Here is a 22,432-nt window from a genome sequence, read left to right on the forward strand (position 1 = left end):
AGTGAAGGTTTCCTTTGAAATAAAGCAGAATATTGCAGGAATTGATAGAAATCAGAGTCGATCCTCGTTTCCTTCCCTCGGTGTGACGGCACAGTTTGCACATTAATCTCTTTTTGGAGCCGGTGTGTGTACACACACACACACACACACACACACACACACATACACACATACACACACACTGATCTGTGTTTATAATCCCGCTCTGAGTCACCGCCTTTCTAAACACTCCGACGCAAACAGAGGGAAGAAAAAAAACAAAAACACATCGGTGTCACTTTCTGGGGAAAACGAGCTGCTTTTAGAGCACGACGGCTCGAGTAAACTGTTTTCCTTTTACATTAGCGGCAGCTTTCATCCCCCCCTTCCTGCTCTCATTTGTCTGGAAGCCTGCCTTCTTGGAGACCCCCCCCCCCCCCCCCCCCCCCCCCCCCACACACACACACACACACACACACACACACACACACACACACACACACACACACACACACACACTACACGCTCCCGCGATCTCAGAGCAGAACATGCGCGTCTGTGCTCGGGCCAGGCCCTGGCACCGATCGCCGGGACCATCTGCGAGCGTCTCTGCAGCTCTTCAGAGGTACGCAGCAAAAATATTAGAGAAAACAGGTCTCGACTCAAAAAACAGATTCAAGCCCCTCTTAAAGTTGACGCATTAACATTTATTTTTCCTAAGTAAAGCAGATTATATCCAACGAAACCTAAATATGTTTCAGGAATGTGGCCCCTGTAACCGCTCTTCAACTCAAAATGAATATGTTTGAATGGGCGTTCTGCAGTGGTGGTAATGCTGCAATGCATCATGGGAGTTTGGGATGAGATATTCAAGATGTAAACATTGTTTTTGTGGTTTATCAGTCTACATGGGTAATGGCAGTACTGTATTTCCCAAAAATCACAATATTAAAGTTCAACAAAAACGAACTATTTTAGCTACTTACAAGAGGGCGGCCAATTTATTTGACATAAAATGAGTAGACTAACTCAGTTATATTGGTTTACACAGAATAATTCAGTTATGGTTGGATCTAAAGGAATAAAACAAGTTGGACAACCTCAAATATATTGTCATGTATAGATGTATTTGATTGGAATTGGGGCCACATATATATATATATATATATATATATATATATATATATATATATATATATATATATATATATATATATATATTGGATAGAAATCCTGCACACATTTGATTGTGTTCATCCAGTGAATCTTTTCTTTTGAGTGCACCTGGATGTGCAAACAATAAGATCGTCTTTAATGAAATCCATGGAAACGTATTCAGTTGGAACAGGTCCTTGCTCGGTGCAGTGTGGTGCTGCCACCTTCTGCAGCCCAGTGGGAAAGGTCGGCTCACTGCAGTGTCATCATGAAAAACTAGAAATCTAGATTTTCTAGAGCTGTCAATTGATTAACAAAGATTAAACTGATTAATTGCAAATCTGATCACATTTAATCATGAATAATTGCATCATATCTGAACTTTTCATGAACACAAAATCACCACTTTAAAGCACAAATATGGTTTTATCAGTTTCACATCAGGAAACGCTCAAAAAAATCCTCAAACCATCAAACACGTGAGATGCTCAAGGGCAGGTCAGTCCCGTTTTCTCTTTTGGCGTTGAACAGTTGAGAACATCAACGGCCGCAGGAGGAGATTTGGAACATTTTCAAGCTTCAAATGAAGAATCTAATCCTCATAATGCGCCTGAAGAAACAATGTCCCATAATGCACCTGTACTGTAGTACTGGATGAAAAAATAATGTGACATAATGCACCTGTACTGGATGAAAAAATGTCCCAAAATGCACCTGTACTGTACAGGGATGAAAAAACAATGTCCCATAATGCACCTGTACTGGATGAAAGAACAATGTCCCATAATGCACCTCTACTGGATGAAAAAACAATTTCCCATAATGGACCTGTACTGCACAGGGATGAAAAAAACAATGTCCCATAATGCACCTGTGAAAAAAAACAATGTCCCATAATGCACCTGTGCTGCACAGTGACAAAAAAACAATGTCCCATAATGCACCTGTGCTGCACAGTGACAAAAAAACAATGTCTCATTGACACTAAAAGGAGTTTTACCTACTATTTCTTTTCTTTGAGCCAACTCTAACCTTAATTCTGCAATTAATCGCAATTTTAAACATTAATCGTCGACAGCCCTCAATGAATTCATCGCGATTAATGCGATTAAAACTAATATTTTCGCAAAAAAACTGGAAAATTACTATCCGGAAATGGCTACATGAAACCTATTCTATTGGCACAAATTCAGTGAAATTACCTAAAAACATTATAGCTGTTGCATTATGGGTATCTCTGCACCCTGACAGAGTGGCTTTGAGGCGAGTTCGATCGCGGATTCACTCGAAGTTTCACTTCAACGGGGTCCGAGACGCTGATATCGGCAGCAGGGTTCAGAATCGGGGCGAGATTCTTCCACACCGGACTGGGAAAACCAAATCTTTTTTTGTCAAGTAATCAACCCAACCTTGTTATGCAGTTGACGGAACAAAGAAACGTGCAGAGAAGTATGCGACCAGAGGAAATCACCATACTGTCTGCCGCACGGTTTTTTTGCGAATGGAGCCTAAAGCATGTCTTCCTGGCGATGAACACGGAAGAGAAGAGGCGCCACTTACCGGTGTATCTACATGCTTTAATGGCAGCTGAGGAGTGGGAGGCTGGAGAGAGAAGTGAGAGAGAGTCAGCGGGTTAGACGTTGTTTCTCCCACTTATGGAGGAAGAAACAACGCTGGTGAGATAAAAAAAAAAAGATGAGTTAGGTGAAGTTTTTATCCCCCATGTATCGTCCATGACCTTCACCTGTCTCAATAACCAATTTTGAGCTACAGTTTCGCTCCATTCACTCAAAATTTCCCACGCAGAGCGGCCTCCATTGAGACGTAGGGGGGCGGTGGATGTGTGAATGTGTGTCGACGGATCCTGGCGGCGATCCATGCGGCGAGGAAAATCTCCTGACTGAGTTTAAGTGCGGCGTCTCGGGCCGATGTGAGCTCTGTAAACAAATCCCGGGGACTGTTTAACAAGCTGCAGCGGTGATTTAAGGAGTCTGAGCCCAAAGTAAATAAGTGGAGAGTAGTTACTGTAGCTGGGAATGTCCCTAATTTGGTCATATCACTGGTAGTTAATCTTAAAAAAATGTAAAAACGGGACGAGCCGCTCTTCATTCCGCTCTATAAGAACGCAGACGGGAATCGGGAGGACGATCAAATTGCTGCTCCCGCCAGTTTTCTAATCATGACCCAACATTTGCTGAGCCGGCGTTCTTTATGGGAGTGAATAAAAACTCCAATTTCAAGCTCATTAAAATGAAAATGACTCAAGTCTCGGTGTCGCAGCGCATAAATCACATTCTGTCCCACAAAGCAGAAAAAAAAAAAAAAGCACCGAGAGGGAAGCGGAATAATCACTCCGACTGCGGCTTCCTCCGCCGCCTCGCACGCCGGCCAGCAGCACTACATGTTCCCACTTATCTGCAGGTTGTGATCGCAGGCCAAGAAATACAACAGCGCGCCTGCAGATTGAAGCTAGCGCCAAAAAAAAAAAGAAAAAAGAAAAACAATGACGAACGGATCAAAACAGTGACTTGTACATTGTTCGAAACGCAACAGAATGAGGAAAAATCATAGCGAAAATACAGATTACAACTAAGTGACAAGCCAATAATGTGCCAAACAAGAAAAAAAAACAACAATCCCGGGTCTTTGCATCTTCCTGCTCGATCGTGAAATACATGATTGCACCACAAGGTGGCGTCTTGAGTCAAGAGAGCAGGCCTTTCACATCAAAAGAGATGTTTGTTGTCGTTTTCCACTAAATAAAACTCTTCTAGAGCCACAAAACACATCCAATCATAGAAGATCACATGGTTATAAAGATACTTATTGAGATTCACAAAACGTAAATTCATGACGATTCATGACTATAAAATAGAATTAATTTTGCTGTTTTAGCTTTTCTAACCATTTTTTTAGCCGTTTTAACCTTTTTTGATTATTTTCTATGACAAAATATTAAAATTTAAAATGGAAAAACTGTCGTCATGTTTGCAATTTCAGCCATTTTAACTTCTCAACTAGTTTTTGTTCCATTCTTGACAATTTCACTTGTTTTGGCAATCCAGCTTTTTATTTTAGCCAATCTTCCTCCTAACAATATTTGTACTTTTTCTCATTCATTCATTCATTTCATTATTTATTTATTTATTTATTTATTTATTTATTTTTTATCTATCTATCTATCTTATCCTGTATCCATTTTAATCATTTTACTCAAGAGTCTTTTGAAACAAAAATAATTTCAAAGATAACAACACGCTAAACAGTGTTTAACATATAATTTTCTGAAAACTTCAGAGAGAAAATCCACAGAAACTGGCCTGATCTAGGCTTTCACACAGCAGATTTTTTTTGTATGAGAAGAAGACCCACAGCATTTAGTCCGAATTTGACCACGAGATAAAACAACAACAAGCAACCCAAAACTCCGCCAGCTGAAGAACCAACGCCACCTTCACGACTTCCACCTCCAGTTGAGTCCAAGACTAGAAAACCTTTGAATCTTCATCCAACAAGAGCTGCTATTTGCATGATTAAAGACCTGCGAGACGCTTGCAAATATAAGGCAAACATTAGCGTGAACACGGTTTACTCACCAGCTCATAGTTGGTAGTTGTTTGACATGACGTGGTGACCTGGAGATGAAGAAAAGAAAACACATTAAATCAGCTGATAGAGGGGAAAAAATGGACGAGGGACCAAAGGTGTTCACATCTTCCACTCAGCTGTTGTCAAGATTCAAGGCCAAAAGGTGATCAGTGGACAAAAACACATGGGTCCAGAGGAGTGAGATCCAGGACCAGTACCTGCTACCATTCTTCCCAGCAACAGTGTCCCTCCTGCCCCTAATTATACTGTCAGCTCAAACTTAGACAGGTATTGATTTCCTGATATTGCGATGCTACGCGTGAGGAATCTTTAAATAGCAGTTAGGGGCATCAAGAGGTAATTCAGCTGCCTGGACCGTCTGCACAAAGCGTCGGCGGGAGGCGAGCGTGGCTCCTAATCGTCTGTGTTGCCCAATCACTGATTACGATGCATAAACAGACTCCTGCGACCGCAATCTGATTGCATTTACTCGACTGCGTGCAGGTAAACAGCATGTCAAATGAAATCCGTGGGCCGACGTGCCGCGAAGCTGACGGATGTTTACGAACGGTGAAGTGAAGAGCACGCTATCTGTGGACGGCAGACGCGGGCAGGAAGGAAGCCGCCGTAATGAGGTTGCCCCGGGAAAACAAAAGACTCTTTGAGTTCGCGACGCTATCATCAAACGTATCGGGATACAGCGGTGGGATAACCCGGCGCTTTCTGTCGGTGACTGATCAGCGTGCTGATTCCTCCAACGCAACACTGGAAACATGAGAACGTGTCCAGCATGGACGTGTTTTAGCAAGGCAGCCAATAAACCAGAGAAAGTTTGGACGCTCCAAGCAAGTCGGTCCATGCTTGCTCTGGATACCAACAGTCATATCAGTGTCTGGCGTCCCACTGGCCCCAGGGTGCCGTAGCAGGAGCATCTGCCTTTATTTACAGCTGACAGGGGGTGCTGTTCTTTTCTAGAAAACACCTGCGAATGTCCCGAAGACGACTCCGTCCGGCATCGATCTGAGAGTCGGGAGGGTAATGATATCACTTTGAGTCTCGGCGTCCGGCCACCAACACTTGAACTATCTGAAGGGAAACAAACGCCACCGTGCACCCATCATGCGGCGCCCGCTGATGGAGAGAAAATCTCAGTACTAGATCCAATCGAGCAGCAAAGCAAGGCGTCATCCATATATGGCCGGAGCAGCCGAAAGCCGGACTAATACGGGGCTTCGCGGAGTTTTTACCAGCTCAGACGGATAAGAGCACAGGAATCTCAGAGGCCACACGACCCCAGGACTGATGTTTCAAGTTACTCTGTTTCTGTTTTTGAAAAGTTTCGCTCTTACAAAGTAGTGTTCTGAAAAAAAAAGTCCTCTTATACAGCAACTGCAGAAAAAGGGTCTCGTTTCTAAAGCTACCAATGTAGATAATCAAACTAGAGTATAAACTGGGAGTTGTGCCACTCCGAAGGCCGCCATGTTTGTTATTGTCCGTCTTCTCATACATATGCAGAAGAAATATCTGCCACAACCAGTAGTAGTCTTGTTTTTGCTCGTCTCCATAGCAACCAAGCCCAACTTTTTTCAAAAAGTACCACACATACTCACAATTTAGGGCAAATTAGAGTCAACAGTTAAACTTATATGCATGTTTTTGGGCCGTTGGAGGAAGCTGGACTACCTGCAGGGCATTTTCTCCTCATGGACTACCATGGGGGAGAACATGCAAACTCCACATAGAAAGACTGGTCTTTAAACCCGGGACCTTCTTGCCATGAAACGGGAGTGCTAATCGCTGCATGGTCCCCAAAACATTCAAATCTTTGACCATGATTACAGTCATTTCATACCTCTGTCCACTGCAGTGCTTCTGTTCACTAATGGCTGCTGGAGTAGATTCCAAATCAAATAAAACTCGACCCCGACTCCCTTTTTGGCCTCCTTGATTTGTCTCCCAGAGCAGACAGACCGGAACACCACAAAGAAAACTGTCCAACAGACTCAGAGTGGCTTTAGTCTCTTAAAACTTGAGGGTGTTTAGGGGGTGGATTATAATCCCAGTCAGTCACGAGGGGCGTCTGGGAAGCAACTGAACTCGAACAAGGAGTCAACAAGTAAGGGGGGGGGGGGGGGGGGGGGGTCTGGTCGACGGGCCTCATTAAGGGGGGCAGACGGAGGCGCGTTAAGAGCAGTCATTGTGGAACCGCGAAAAGGTCAAACGTCTCAGGTGAGGCTCGGCGGAGCCGCCCCTCCTCCTGCCTTGATCCCCCTCCTCCTCCTCACGCTGAGAGCGGGGATCAATGGGGGCTTTAACGATTTCGGGGAAAAGTGTCGCCGGAGCGCTGGAGTGGGTTTATATGGAAATGGAGAGCGCGGGATATCAAAGGATGAGACCGGGCCACTCAGTGGGGCCATTGTACCAAGAGATATCAGGGCGAGGCGAGTTGATTTGTATAGGTACCATTCAAGTGATGCACAACAGGCAAAGAAATACATAAAATTACATTAAAAACACAGAAATTAAACAGGGCATTGAAAAAAATGGAAAAGTAATAGTGGACTTTTCTCATATTGGTATTCAGAGAATCCCAACGTTGTTCCAGGTACCTTCAGAAATATCCGACTCTCTCGACACATCCGACACAGAAATAATAAATTCCAACATGAGCCGAAGAAGCGCTTGAAACGCTCGCACAAACTTCAAAAAGCGTCCTCTGATAATCCTGACTCAGCGTTTTTTTTTTGCTTAAACCCGAGAGACATGAGAGAGCTGCTGTGTTTCAACAGGAGTCATTACTCTGATCTCGGTCTAATGACACAAAGCGTGCGTTCGCCGCTGTGCATAAATCATCGGATAAGCGAAGGCCACCACTGGTCCGACCGCGCTGAGAATTCCTCGACACACACACACACACACACACACACACACACACACACACACACACATACACACACAGACGGCGGACGGTGATGGCACCCTGCCTGAAAAAGTAAATTCTTCTCTTTCCAAATGGGGGCCAAATAAGGACCGGAGCTCAAACGGCTCCTTTGGAAAGGGATTTATACATCAAGGCTGGGTTTCTGTTGTACTTGGAGCTGCTTAATAAATCCACCAACGGTGGAGAGCATGTTCCTTCCCCGCTCTGACATTTTGACATAATGTCAAGTGTGTAAAGCGCCATGTTCGACCGGGGTGGCGGCGTGTCGCTGGCAGGAGCGCACTTGGCAGTGTCGAGCGCCGCTTAAACGGACGGCTAAATCAAGCCGTACTAAAATAATAGCAAAATAAATGACTCATGGTCAGAGCTGCCAGAGGAGTATCCTGTGTGGGAACGTTTCACCACTTAAATACTATCTGTCACTTAAAAAAAAAACAAAAAAACAAAAACGGATCATTGCATCAAGCTAATGACTCAATATCCTTTAAAAAAAAAAAAAAGATCCGCTCGGTGGACATGCTATTTTGTCCGGGCTAAGTTTGGAACAGAAACATGCCGTTCAGTCTGACCACGAGCTGCTTCTTCCGAGCGAACCCAAACAGGATGGAAGGGGGATCGTTGTGTACACAAGGCCGAAATCACTGTTTTCCTTAAAGCGGAACAGAACCAGGCTGTTTCCACTGGCATCTGTCAAAAAATGCCCAGTGCCGGACAAACACAAGCGGGGTCTCGAGAAGCGCTTGATGGTTGTTAAATAAATGACTGGACCGTGACCGGATAGAGAAAACACGATTCAAAGCTCTTCAGAGAAACGGAATCCGCCGAACTGCAAGCTCCAGGTCCTTTCGTGACTAATCTATCGGCTAAATCTTGTGGATAAAAATCCCACATATTACCGTTATTGACAGGATTACCTTCTTATTTCAGGCATTTAGCAACATCATCAAAGTTCATCTTGGTAGGGAAAACATTTTCAAAAGAAAATAGAAAACTCGTAGGTTTCTGGGAGTCCGCTGATGCCACAATGGTGCTCTGAGACATTGAAGACGAAACTTTTTGAAAATGGCTAACAAGGTGGAACTTTTTAAAAATCCTCCGACTCTGTCTCAGTGGAAAAAGGGAGGAACAGAACTTATTGAGAATGCTCTACATTGGTGGAAAAGGAGGAAAATTGCAACTTTTTGACAATGCATTGACTTTTTCTCCGTGGTGATGGAGGAAGGCAAGTTTTAGAAAACGCTCAGACTCTGTAGAAACAGTGCAAAATTGCACATGGAGGGAGCAGCCATTGTAAATAATGTTAATGTTTACAGCATGTTGTCTATGGAGTTTCATTACAAAAACAAGTCAATAGCATTCAGTAGCAGACCTAGATGAAAATGAATTGTTTTTGCTTTTCTGCCATTTCCATGGAAATTGATCATTGTGAAAATGTTATCATATATACATGAATCTTTTCTGAAACAAAAAAAAAAAAAAGAAAAAGCCTTTTGACTTAAAACGGCATGTAAACGGAGCCTGAGTGTCGAACATCAGCATGTTGCGTTTGAGATCCTCTGGGGCTTCATAAAGTGGAAGTGCAGGAGGCCAAAGCCCCGCGGATCACTGACGAATGGCCACGGTCAGGCCGCAGCCGGCTAAAATACCCCATTAAACCAGGAAATGATGAATATCAGATGTGCAATTGCGGCTCCGCGTTGGACGCAGGTCGAAAACCTCCAATTCCAAAAAGCCTGCCTTGAAATGCACGACCGCACATACGCGTTCAGTCATTTAATGTGGGCTCACATGGAGGAAGGGGTCGAACGTCTGGCACGGGGCTTAAAACCAAAACTCACCTGATTCGCGAGATCTTTGGTTTCCTCCTCATGTGAAACAGCGAGCCGGAAAATGTGCAACACTTCAAAGAGCTTGGGCTTTTAAGGAACGGTTGGAAAGACGCATGTTTTGGTCATTACTGGACTGGGCGAACGGTGCTGATGGGTCCCGACTCTGGACGGCGTCGGCCTATCAGTTCCTGTTTAATTAGGGGTGACTGCAGGGTGCTTTTGTTTTTTTCCTCCTCGCTCTGACCACTAATTGCACACTTAAGCGTGAATACAGAACCAGCGCCAAGCCAAAATCAATGGTGCAACATGCAGGAAAGCGCAATGCAACATTGGTTTTCTGAAAAATGACACTTCCTCGCTGCAATCACGCATATGAAAGCCGCCATTTATTGTTAGCTTGGAGAATTTGGGAGAAAGTTCAGAAGTAATCTAGAAAAAAAAAACATCTCAAAGCTGCATTCCTCCCTGTTGTTTTGAAGAAACGTCGCGTACGAGCCCGGCGACCTCCTGACCTCCCGTGTTTAACTGCCGTCCGCGTGTTAGCTCAAGGTCGGGGGTGAAAGACTGCCGTTGTCACTCCGCATCCTCTTCTCAAAGGAGTGTCAAAGAAGAGGAAAAACAAGAGGGGCTGAAAAACCAGACTGCAGCAGCACAGACTTGCAGGTTAATGTTGTGCGAGAGAGAGAGAGAGAGAGAGAGAGAGAGAGAGAGAGAGAGAGAGAGAGAGAGAGAGAGAGAGAGAACACGTGGTCACCTGCTGTGCCGACCAGTTGGTCTCTCTCCCCACAAATCACTGCTGGAAAGGTTCTCGAGCCCCGGGACGGCGACTGAGATGAACTCCAGTTCCCATGTGGGGGAGACTTTCCCATGAGCATGTTTGCAGGGGAAAGCCAAAAATATCCAAAAGGATATACTCTTTCTTGGCGCTGTGGAGCTTCACGTTCTGGCCCATTAAAGTAACGCCTTCCTCGCATGGAAAACAAGCCGAACCACAGGTTGGCGGGGAAACGAGCTCTTACCTGAAAACGGGGCTGCCACTTTTTCTCACGCTCTGTCTGTCTTGTCTCAGCCCTCTGCGAGTCTCCCTGACTTCAGCGGACCCCCCTCGAGGAGAGAACTGAAGGAGCACCAAATACTTTCCTCCTCCTCCTCCTGATCCTCCTCCTCCTCCTCCTCCTCCTCCTGCTCAAAACAACGGCAGTAATCCCAAACGCGTGCCAGAGGAGCTACTGAACTGCACAACATGTGGATGTCTCTCCCCAACCAGGATACACTCTCCTTCGGCCCGTCCCCTCAACTGCCAAGAAATTTGGAAAGCGCGCTATATAAGGCCGAGAGAGCGGCTTCTGATTCCGGTACCCAAAAAAAAAAAATGAGCTAGCAAAAAAAAAAAAAAATGTCCAGGGAAAGACAGTAACTGTATCCCTCCCTTCTTTCTTTCTCCTCCCTCCTTTCCCTTCAGTGTAGCTGTTGACACATACATGATAGAGAGACTGGAACTGGAAGAGAGAGAGAATAGCTATGCAGTAGAAAACTCAAATTTGTAGCTAGTATATAGATCTTCCATTATCCCTTCAGTTTGCTGTACATTTACCTGCTAAAGACCACCCCGAGATCCCACTTTCTCTGACAGACCTATAGGGAAGTGTTTGCCCCCCTCCCTCCCTCCCTCCCTCCCTCCCTCCTCCCTCCCCCCCTGCTGTGTTTCTCCGGGTTGAACTTAGCTCTTGACCTCCAGACGAGGACTTCGGGTAAAATTGTGGCCATCAGTCATCTGCTAGCACCCGGTTATTAGAGCGCCCGTAACGTTCGTCTGCCAGCGCTATCTCCCGGAGCAGCGCGCCGAAGGGTGTTGCCATGGAGACGGGCGGTGGACGGCCCTTTGATGTGACGTGCTCGCAACCGGGGAAACAGACCTGCTTCTGTGAGGAGCTGCTGAGGAATGAGACGAGCTTGGCTCGGACGATCTTCTGTGCGCATGTCTCTCTCTCTCTCTCTCTGTCTCTCTCTCTCTACCTTTTCACTTTCATGCTTGGATGGCTTCTCTCTTTCCCATGCCAACATTCTTCAGCGCTCCTCATCGCCGTCTCAGCCCTGCGAGCGAGTCCTGGTTTTGAGGAGAGGCATGCGTCTTGCCTTTTTGACCTCGGACCGAGCGGGCTGAGTGACAGCTGAGCCAACAGCGGCCCGGGATTCAATGTAAACAAACTAGCACGGGCAACCTGCTCCGCCGCTGCGGGTTTCAGGCTGAGATGGCAACTTTACCAGTCCAGCAGTACTTCTTCAACTTTTTGCAACAGAATATAAAGTAATGCGTTCAAAAAAAGACCACATATATCAACAGTATTGGAAAAAGGAGGAGCGAGAGAAAAATATTTAAGAACGTAAGAGACTAATGTGAAGTTTTTCATGGTTGCAATAAACACATGCATGTTAATTACTAACGTTGCACCACATTTAAGGAAGTGATTCAGGTATCCAACGGTGTCCGATTATTACAAATATGCACTGTAGCAACAATGACATAACTTTTTTTCAAATATAATGAATGAATATATATATATATACATACATATATATATATATATATATATATATATATATATATATATATATATATATATATATATATCTTCAGCTAAGTAAAATGAATACATTTCCTCAATTAATTAATTTAGTTGAATACATTAAATTATTAAAAAAAATATCAATTCAGTTAAGTCAAATTATTGATAGAATAATTTAAATTCATGAAATAAATTAATTACAAAATATATAATGATTTACAAAAAAATAAAGCTTGACCTTGAATCAAATTACTTACGTAAAATTAAATAAATAAAATCTAAAAAAATATGCACCTAAAATAAATTTCACAACTTCAGGAGATCGTCAAAAAAACAGAAGTGTTTCAGAATCAGAGTCTTGAATCACTGTGAATCTCAACAGTTATAAAACTGTAAAAATCCTGTTTTGTACAGTATGTGATGACTCCAACCTACTCGCTGTAATATTAAAGAACTTAATTCTTGCGTTCAAGCTTCAAATTAAAGGTTTCTCCCAGTTTTTACACATGCAAGGATGTTGAGATTTAAGCATCTTGACCTCAACGTTATGCACCAAGCGGAGGACCGTCACACTTTAAATGAGGCTTGGCCGAGTTAGGAATGTGCGAGAATAGAGCAAAAAAAAAAAACAACACCCTTTCTTTAAAGTCCCAGATAAAGATCCTGGGAGTTTTACTCATATCAGCACAAAGTCTGACAGCTCACCCTAAAATGCTGTTTCTTCCACATCAGTGCTCGCGTTATGTAAGCAAGCGAAGTGAGCTCTGTATGACTGACGGGGGATTTTGGGCCACGGGAGATGAAAAGGGACAACTGAGTCCTCTCACAGCGATGATATCCCCTGGATTTCCCTTTGCATGACAAAAAAAAGCTACTAGATCCTCCCAAAAATAGAAAGAGGACCTTTTCAGATCTGCCTCCAAACTTCAGAAATGCTCAGATTTATTTCCATAAATGGCAAGAAATGCATAAATGAGTTTGCCACTATGGTTCTCTTACACCCTCTTTCATTTTATTCCCGGACTCTGATTGTGACTCACTTCCTTATCGTTTTCCTTAAAAAAAAAAAAAAAAAAAAAACTGCGAACATGTACAAGCGCAGGAAGCGGCGAGGTCCTGATTACGAGAGCTCTTTGTTCAGCCCCAGCTGTTAACAGCCAGCAGTAAACAAGCCGCGCAATCTTCAATCATACTCAGAGAAGCAGTTTGCGATGACCTCTAAACTCAGAAAGTCACTTGTCTTGCTCAAGCGCCCCATAATAAAGCAACATCAGCAACACAGACACACACACACACACACACACACACACACACACACACACACACACACACACACACACACACACACAAGTCGACAAGCTGTTTTCCATGAGAAGTATTCTGTAACTCCTTCCCCCTCATTCCTGTCCAGCCCGTGCCAAACCTCGAACAGAGCAAAAAAAAAAAAAAAAAAAAAAAAAAAACGCTGGTAGGAAGCTGCTTCCAGACGCCGCGGGGATAAATCACGGGGAATAACGAGGGCTTGTTTCCGCGCAGAGTTTACAGACACTCTGCAATCCAGTCAACACACGTTACCGGGCGGATCTCTTCCATATCTAGTGATGCCAAACCTGCAGCCGGAATGCAAATACAAAAAAATATTTACCCAACAGAGATAAGACTGAACGTGGTATCCCTGGGTTTGACGTAAAGACCTGAACCCGAACCCTAGTGTCTGGAAGGGTACCTTGAAAAACTCAAGAAAAAGTGCCAGCAAGGCCGACAACTCTTCACTGAGCCAACAAATTTAAAACCCACAAAGCAACTGCCGTCAAGCTGGCCGACATAAACCTTTGTGCAACCAGACAGCAGTCTGACGGATTCAACGACTCTCTGGTGAACACGATCGGAGCTAGAGAGCCACAAACGTCTTCCTGGGTGACGGTAGAGACCAAATCATAGCGGCAAGTACCTCCAGGACCCGCCGACAGATGTACAGAAAGTCCCCAATCTGGAAGTAGCTTCAGGAAAGACGTAGCAGTGGCACAGGTGACCGAGAAGAACCTGGTAATGCGCAATAAGGAGCTCCTACTTTGACTTTCCACAAAGATTTTGGGACGTTTCCAAAGTAGAAGCAGACAAGCAAAACAAGGAAAAGGAGGTCTCCAAGGTCTTCATGTGCGAATCCTTCAACAGACATCTGCACAAAGGCGGCTGCGGTCGGACCAATGAGTGAAGCGGAACCCAGAGCCATTAGCTACTCCTCATCATTACCGGACGTCTGTCTTTTTCCTGACATTTTCATGCGCTTTTAAAAGTTCATGGCTGGGCCAGTTTTCAAAGCTCAGCAGCACGAGTTGATTGTTTCACTGACAGCAAGATTACAGGGACTCCGCGCAAGTATTTATGGAGTTTAAAGTAGCAATATGTCACATTTTAAATGTCCGAACCATTCTTTACTGAAGCTGCAGAAGATTTATAGGATTTCCTGTGAAGAGTTTGCAAGTTTTAATACCTATAATCCTAAATCAAACTTGTTAGACGAATTGGCAACTTTTAACTGGCTGTAGGTAATATGAGTATATGTGGATGATAATGTGTTGTACATGATAACCCTATAATAATAGAAGTTGATTGAAAATGTGGATTTTTTTTAACCATTATTTATTAGCCAGATGCCATCATTTACCAGTTTTAAAAGGTATCTTAAAATGTTTTTAATCAAGAGTTTTTTTGATTTTTAAAATCCTGTCCTCATATTTTATTTATTTTGAACTTGATTTTCTCATTTATCCAATGATCTCATGTGTTTTAGTCTACTTTTAAAGTGTATTTCTCTGTATTGAGACAATCTGATTGTTTTCTTTAAATTTATGAGAGCAATAGAATTTCTTTTTACCTTTTTAATCATTTTTCTCTATGCAATGCATTTGCATGACTCAAAATCATTTCATGAGTGATCATGAGGCTTTGATAAGATTCCAGTGACTCTGCAGGAGTGTTTATGGAATTTAAAATAGCAATACATCATATTTTATGCACCGAAGGAATTCATTATTAAAACTGCAAAACATTATCAGGTTTTCTATTCAGAGTTTGTAAGTTCAACCTCCAATAAACATAAAACAAGATAAATTGGTGAATAAAAAATCGCTGTAAATGATACAAGTGTATGCGGATGATATTCTGTTCTGTCAGCTCTAATTTTAGCTGTGATTAGCCCTAGCTACTTGATTATTAGCCATTATTCATGACTTTTCTCCATCTGCTGCATTTGCCGAACTCCAAACATTTTGATGAAGTCATGATGCGGATCCTTAAACCAACCCGGAGCATTTCATTAAAACCACCGTAACCTTTATTAACACGCCGTAAAAGCACATGAAAGCACCATTAAGGCGTTCAAACGATATTCTGGTTACTGTACAGCATTAAAACGGGAAGCAAGCGGCAGCTTGAAACAAACACATAAAACGGCGTGGCGGTTTTCCTCATATTTACTGTTCAAGGTCACAGTCTGCACAGAGACTTGACTTTTCCCGCACTTTTTACTGCCCGAAATGGTTTGTTTTCATCATTTCCACTGCATTATTCCAACATAAATGTTTGGCCGCAAGTAAACCAGATTGGGGGATTAGCTGAAGAGCAAATGAGCCTTCGGGAAGTCCTGCCAAAAACTCTCGTTTTCACACAGATTTACTGCCGCGTCCCGGCATCCACCACCAGAATCAATGACTCGGAGCCTCTTCTTGATTATCGCCCTCCCACAAAATCGCCACCACTAATGGCCTCGCCTGGTTTTCAGAGTATCTGGTGAAACTTCCCAGGATGTTTTTGGGAACACACAACTTTTGTTCCTGGAGCAGTATTTTGCTAAACGGATGAACTCCAGGATGTTTTTTGGGACTCAATATACAACGAAAACCACTAAGAGAACCTTCTTTTCTTCTCTTTTTTTCACTTTTCATTCAATAAAAACTTGGTACAACTGCTGTTGTCAGCATTTTCTTTTTAAAAATGGAGATACTTTAATTCTTCAACACACGTATCAAGTGATCGCTGTTGATGGGACCCTGAATCAACTTCATCCACAAAAAAAAAAAAAAATCATTCAGCTGAGTTCATCAGGTCACATTAAGCCTCAATAGTATGATATTTTTTAATTAAAGTTAATGAAGAAGGCCACATCAAGAAAAATCCCAAAAACCCTGCAAACCAATGGAGTTTTTCCATGTAAAGTTTTGCAAAAAAAAAAAAAAGTGCATCCGTTTCAATAAAATCTTGCATGAAAGAGTGAAAAAAATGTTACAATTCTTACCTTAACTTCACATTTCTTATGGCAGGATAACCGACAAGCTGGAAAAAAAAACAAACAGGCAGAATTAGAGATTTTTCTGGCTTATTTACATGTGTAGGGAAATAAATCATTATGCACATAAAAACATGATCATTCCTGTAAAATGAAGGGAGTAAAGAGTTTAGTGCTGAACAGGCTGGAAAGGAGACTGAAACAAGGTCAGTCCCTGGTGTTTGCATGCTGCAGTGCTGCCACCTAGCGGATCCATGAAGAAGAAGCATGCACTCCAAAGGAAAAAAAAAACCTGCATTTCAGCATTTCTATTCAGATAAAGCAACAATAAGGGGTGTGGGACGGAATAAATTCGGCCTGTTCGGAGAGCCTGATCCTGCATGTGCTGCCATGTTTTAATGTCATGAGCAGGTACGACCTCTGACCCCTCAACACCTGCCGCCTGGCCGCTCGCCGACCTGGGTGGTCTCCAGGTGGTAAATGTGCTCCTGATGTGCGGGAAGATTTCTCCGGGCGGTCTTAAAACCACTCCAATGTGTGGATTATCAACGTACGAGAAGCAGCTATTGATCCCCTGGGACATTTTTGGTCTTTTTTTTTTTTTTTCTCGTCTGCCTTCGTTTTGGGACGAGCAACTCGAAAGCACACTCTTTAAATGTTGAAATCCAACTTAAGCATGCATTAATTTGCAGGATTGACTCAAATGCATGCAGAAAAGTGAAGGTTTATTGTCTTCACACGCGGCAGAAACTGCTGCCGTTTATTCGATTTCGACAGAAAACTGCGCTTTAACGTCGAGGATGAAAGGAATAATGACGCTTTTCTTTGCACCCTCTTTCCAAAAATCCCCTTCATACCCCACTTTCTCTTTCTGCTGCCTCGCTCTGCCCCCTCTCTCCCTCTCTTATCTAGGCTAATGCAGCAGCAGCAGCAGCAGCAGCGGCAGCCATGCTAATTTTAACACCCAATTCTCAGCCAAAGCCCCCGTGCAAGCCGGGAGGAGGGGTAGAAAAAGAGAAATAAATAAAGAAAGAAAGACATAAAGGAACCGGAGAGGCTGCCTGGAAGTCTGCTAATGTTAATTTCCCCGGGACTTCTCTTGGAGTGACAATAAAACTGCTAAATTTAGAAGAGGAAACAAAAAAAAGGGGGCTTAAAGGCAAGAGAGAGAGCAAGTAAAGATGGGAAAAAGAGGACGGGAGCCTTTTTCTGCATCCTTATTGATGATTCTGTCTTCAGTCGTGCAAAATTTTGAGCAATTCGATCATTTTTTTCCCCTCATCTTTTCGGTTAAATGCTGGGAATACATCAGTAATGTCAAAATAAAACGCTGCAATCTGTTAAGTCTGTGTCAGGGCAGAGAAAACACCCAGCGGGCAGCAAACACGCCTTGTTGACACCAGAGGTCAAAGGTCAATGACCGGAGTGCTTCGGAGGGTCACAGAACAGCAACTTAAAGCAGACGATACGAGAAGCTGAAGCCAAGTGAAAATGCATGAGCCACGAGTCGGAGCTGAGGGTGCTTATAAAGATTCCACACACACGCGCACACTTAGCAACACAGCGTTAAAGGCACTTTTCTCACGTTTCCGTGGAGACGGCCTTGTTTTCACATTGGTGGAGTTGGAGTGTTTTAATAAATTCGCAATTTTTTTTCCCCCCTCATTTTCATAGATAAGGAGTGTATCGTTTTGAAAAGTTCCACCTCTAAAACGTGCAAGTTTTGCATTTTCACTTTAAACTGTTGTCGTGTGAACAAACCCCGACGCTATGACAGATCAGATCTGGGAGTCGGGAGAACAAACGAGTACAAATCTGGAATGCATGATGCACAAAATCCACCGTTTGAATCTTAGTAATCTGGGGCCTCATTTATTAATGTTGCTTACGCACAAAACGAGCCCTGAAAGTAGCGTAAACTGGTTTTCTGAAGAATGACTTTTTTTTTTCCACATACACAATTTTTGGCTCTTAGTATGTTTCCTACGCCATGTTTTATAAATGAGGGCCCCCAGATTACACTTTAGGTTCCCTTTACCGGACAAAACTCACAGGAAAACGCAAGAAATCTACGAATTCAGAGCAAGAAAAGCATCAAACACACAGTGACGGCTTTAAAACTCTCACCCTTGCAGATGAGGCCCTCCTTGGTGATGGCCTGCTTGCATATATCGCAGCTCTTGGCCTTCTTGAAGGGCTTCAGCTTGAAGGTGTGTGTGTGGACGCCCTCCAGCTCGTCGGGCTGCGGGAAGAAGACACATCGTTCGTGAATAAAGTGGCGATATTGCGCAAAAAAAAAAAAAAAAAAAAATTGTTTAATCCCAGGATCGCGTGCTGCGCACAGAGACGATGTTTTCACTTTGAAGTCCTCTAATTAAATGACTTATTAATGAGGAAAAGAGGGGGGAAAAAAGTCCTTGCAGCAGCTCAGAACCTCGAGGAATGACGTTGTGTACTGTAACTTCATCAAATCTGCTTTTTGGAGACTTTTGCATGGTTAATTTTATGACTAATCTCATGTATTCCCGGGATTATTTTCAAAGGGAAACACCCTGGAACTTTTTGTCTGAGTCATAACAGTGACGTGTGTTTGCGCAGCCCGGGCCCGGGCGTCTCAGCTCGCTGTCCTTCACTGGAGACAGACGCCGTGTTGGAGCTCAGCACCTTGAGTCAATGAACTCCTGCAGGGAGATCACTGAAAAAAAAAAATCTAAATCTGAGCAAGTATTTTTAAACTTGTTTTGAATGAAAATGTTTCATTTTGCTTGGTTTAAGATAAATTCACTTAAAAATTATGTTTCATCAAGATAAAAAGAGTTGATTTAAAGGACCTATATCATGCAAAATCCACTTTTTTTTTTAAGGTTTTTAGCATGCCCCAAAGTTGAATTCCCTTAAAAACCACCCCCCAAAGGTTATTTGCCTTCTTCCACGCATGTCGGAGTAATCTCTTTCAGTCTGCTGCTCTTTACAGCAGCCTCTCCCTTCGGGTAGAAAACAGCTCGTTTGAAACTCTTCAAACCTAAGTACGTCACAAAAGTTGAATTCCTCCCCACCACTCTTCTCCCACCCGACCCCGCGCAGACAACATGTGCACTCTCCCCTGACCAGCACACAGCTGATTCGCATTTTCCACTGAGGAGGATTTTTTTTTATTTATTTCAAAGTAAAAACATCTTAATTCAAGAAAATTTATCTTAAATCAAGTAAAATGAGACATTTTCAAGCAAAAGAAGTTTAAAAAAACCTTGCTCACATTCTGACTGCAGTGTATCCGTCATATTGATTCTCAGAAATCTTAAATAATCTCCACACTCAGGGATGTTTTACAACTATTCCATGCAGCATCATACCTAAGTAAAGCCGAAGTTAGTCAAAACGTTTCCCCTCTACGCCGATGACACCTTCATCTATAAAATACAGTAGTTTCTATGTATAAATAACTGCAAAAAATCTAAATCTGACCAAGTTTTTTTAAACTTTTTTTTAATGAAAATATTTCATTTTACTTGATTTAATATAAATTCACTTAAAAATTATATTCCCTCAAGATAAGAAGTTTTGATTTAATAGAAGTTTCTCTGAAATCAAGACATTTTTCACTTGTTCTATTGGCAGATGTTCTTACTAATTTCAAAGTGAAAGTATCTTAACCGAAGAAAAAAAATCTACAAATACAAAGTGAAAATTGTCTTGATTAAAGAGAACTTCTCTCAAATCAAGTCTTTTTATCTTGATGAAATGTATATTTTTAGGTGAATTTATCGTAAATCAAGTAAAATGAGAAATTTTCACTCAGAACAAGTTTAACAACCTTGGTCATATTTTGAAGTATTGCAGTGATTTCAAACACACGTCATGGATTACAGGGAACTCTCCAACTTTACCACGTCTATGCAACTTGCAAAGAAGGTGAAATTATATATATCTTGATTTTAACATATCTGGAATGAATGAAAAATGTTTAGAAAATGTCCATATATTCAACATGCAGGCTTAGAAAATCAAAAATCTTATAGATTTTGCAACATATATGGAGATTTAGTCAAGTTCTTTCATAAGAACAAGACTTTCAATGAGGTTTGAATCAAAAGATCGTTGCAAAGGAGAGAAAACTGACTTCATTTCAATAAAAAAATGATTATTTTCAGTATCGTGTTGCACCGTTTAGGACAAAGGCTAATTATTTACTCGGTGTAACCCCTCCTTCATCGTCTCTGAGCTCTTCCTCTCTTCCCTCCATGTGCCGCAACCAATTTGTCTCAAAGCTTTTTCCAGAAGTGTGTTTCTCAGCGTTTTCCTCGGCGCCCTATCTCCCTAAATCTTAATGGCTTTTGTCACAGTGTGACACACTTCGCCAGAAGCCTGCGAGCAGAGGAATCATGGCTGACCTTGGCTGCGCCGAGATATTAGAGCAAACAACTAATTGTTCCTCCGCGAAGCGGATTTTCACACACGTCCACTGCAGGAAGGAACTATTCGTTGGGCATAAAAAATCAGAAAATAAATCAATTACGTCAGCAAAGATTCAATACTGTTTCCATTTTATTAAGAAATAATTTCAATTCTTTATGTTTTGACCTTGTAAAGAGCAAATTTGTCCCAATTTCTTGCCAGAACCTGAAAAACTAATGGTGATAAGTAGATGTACGTTGCGGAAAGAAAGAGAAAAGTTATATTTTTAAGATAAAAGACATTAAAATGTGGTTTTTGGTCAATTTTGGTCATTAAAGTTACATTTCCATCATCCTTTCGAATAAGAAATAGTTTTTTTCTGCTGGACTTTTCTCTAGGCTTTAAAAATGTAGCATTTTTGAGTAAAATAATCCTAACTTGTGAGATGCATTGGGCGTGCAGTGCAAAAAAATGTTCTTATGCATGATCAGATTGAAGTTTTTCTGCACATTTCCAAGTAGAACACGCCAGTTCCGATGGTCTGATGTTCAGATTTGTGCAGAACTTCTCATGCATCTGTGAATATTTTTGCCGATTCTGCAAAAAAGTACACATCATATCTGATCACTTGCATGGTCAGATGTGCAATTGTGAATATTTTTGCACTTTAATGCACACGTGGTTTAAAAAAAAAAAAAAAAAAGCTGATTTGAAGCCACTCTGTTAAAGATGACCCCGGCTCAACCAATCGGACGCAGCCAGCTGCGTCACAGCCAGGTGCCATGGTTACCTGGCTGCCACGGCAACCGGGGTCAACATGTCCCTGTCGAACGGTGATGGATGAGGAGGGGATAGAAGAAGAAGAAGAGAAGAAGAAGAAGAAGAAGACATATCGGGACAACACAAGTGCAAATGGCTGTTGGATTTCTGCCACAGAGCAGCTGGGACTCGAGAAGCCTGGCAGGTCATCAACAGGGACAAAAGAGAGGATTCTATTAATGGGATGCATCTGCAGGATAAAAAAAAAAAAAAAAAAAAAAAAAAACTGTTCGTCAGTGCATGACACTTCTGCTCAAATCTTCATGTCACGCCGTTGAAACTGGTGTTTTTTACTTAGAAATGTGCAGAAAAAGAAGCATAACTCCATATGTGATTGCGTGTGAGAATCTTTAAAGCGCATGTGCAGAATTTGCAAGCACAGCGCAGAAATATTGAGAATTACATTGCAATTCTGCACAAATCTTCAAATTATACCATAAAAACCTGCTGCAATTTGCAGAAAAAAAACAAATCTGACCATGCATTTAAGTGTATTTAGGCCTAATGCATCTAATAAGTGGCACCAAGGAGCTTTAAATCAGCTATTTTTAAACCATATGTGCAAAAACAATGCAGAAATATTCAGAATTTTAATATTTCTGCTCAAATCTTCACATTACACCATGAAAAGTGATGGCTTTTATTTGGAAATAGCGAGAAAAAAACTTTATTACTCATTACTTAGCACAAATTGCATCTCATAAGTGGTTTAAATTCAGCTTTTATTCAGCTTAATATGCAGAATTTGTAAAAACAGTGCAGAATTATTCACCAATGAAAAGCAGTTTTGCAGAAATCTTCACATTACACCATCTAAACTGTTGGTTTTTTTTCTTGGGAATATGCAGAAAAAAATAGTAATAACTCCATA

General features: G+C 42.2%; 1 protein-coding gene across 2 annotated transcripts in view; it reads right to left on the bottom strand.

The window, feature by feature from the left end:
- The window catches only part of LOC115384214 (tensin-like), a 69,701-nt gene that overhangs the window by 34,342 nt on the left and 12,927 nt on the right, over positions 1-22,432 (bottom strand). The window contains exons 3-6 of one of the 2 annotated variants that reach the window (XM_030086524.1): positions 18,475-18,589; positions 16,357-16,394; positions 4,731-4,769; positions 2,695-2,736 (exon numbers count right to left, since the gene is read on the bottom strand). In XM_030086524.1, the coding sequence (XP_029942384.1) occupies positions 2,695-2,736; positions 4,731-4,769; positions 16,357-16,394; positions 18,475-18,589 (234 nt within the window). Of the gene's footprint in view, positions 1-2,694; positions 2,737-4,730; positions 4,770-10,511; positions 10,615-16,356; positions 16,395-18,474; positions 18,590-22,432 lie in introns of those variants that run through there. The other variant, XM_030086526.1, reaches the window with a different exon arrangement.

The sequence above is a fragment of the Salarias fasciatus genome (assembly GCF_902148845.1).
Source record: "Salarias fasciatus chromosome 23 unlocalized genomic scaffold, fSalaFa1.1 super_scaffold_20, whole genome shotgun sequence".
In the NCBI taxonomy this organism is placed as follows: domain Eukaryota; kingdom Metazoa; phylum Chordata; class Actinopteri; order Blenniiformes; family Blenniidae; genus Salarias; species Salarias fasciatus.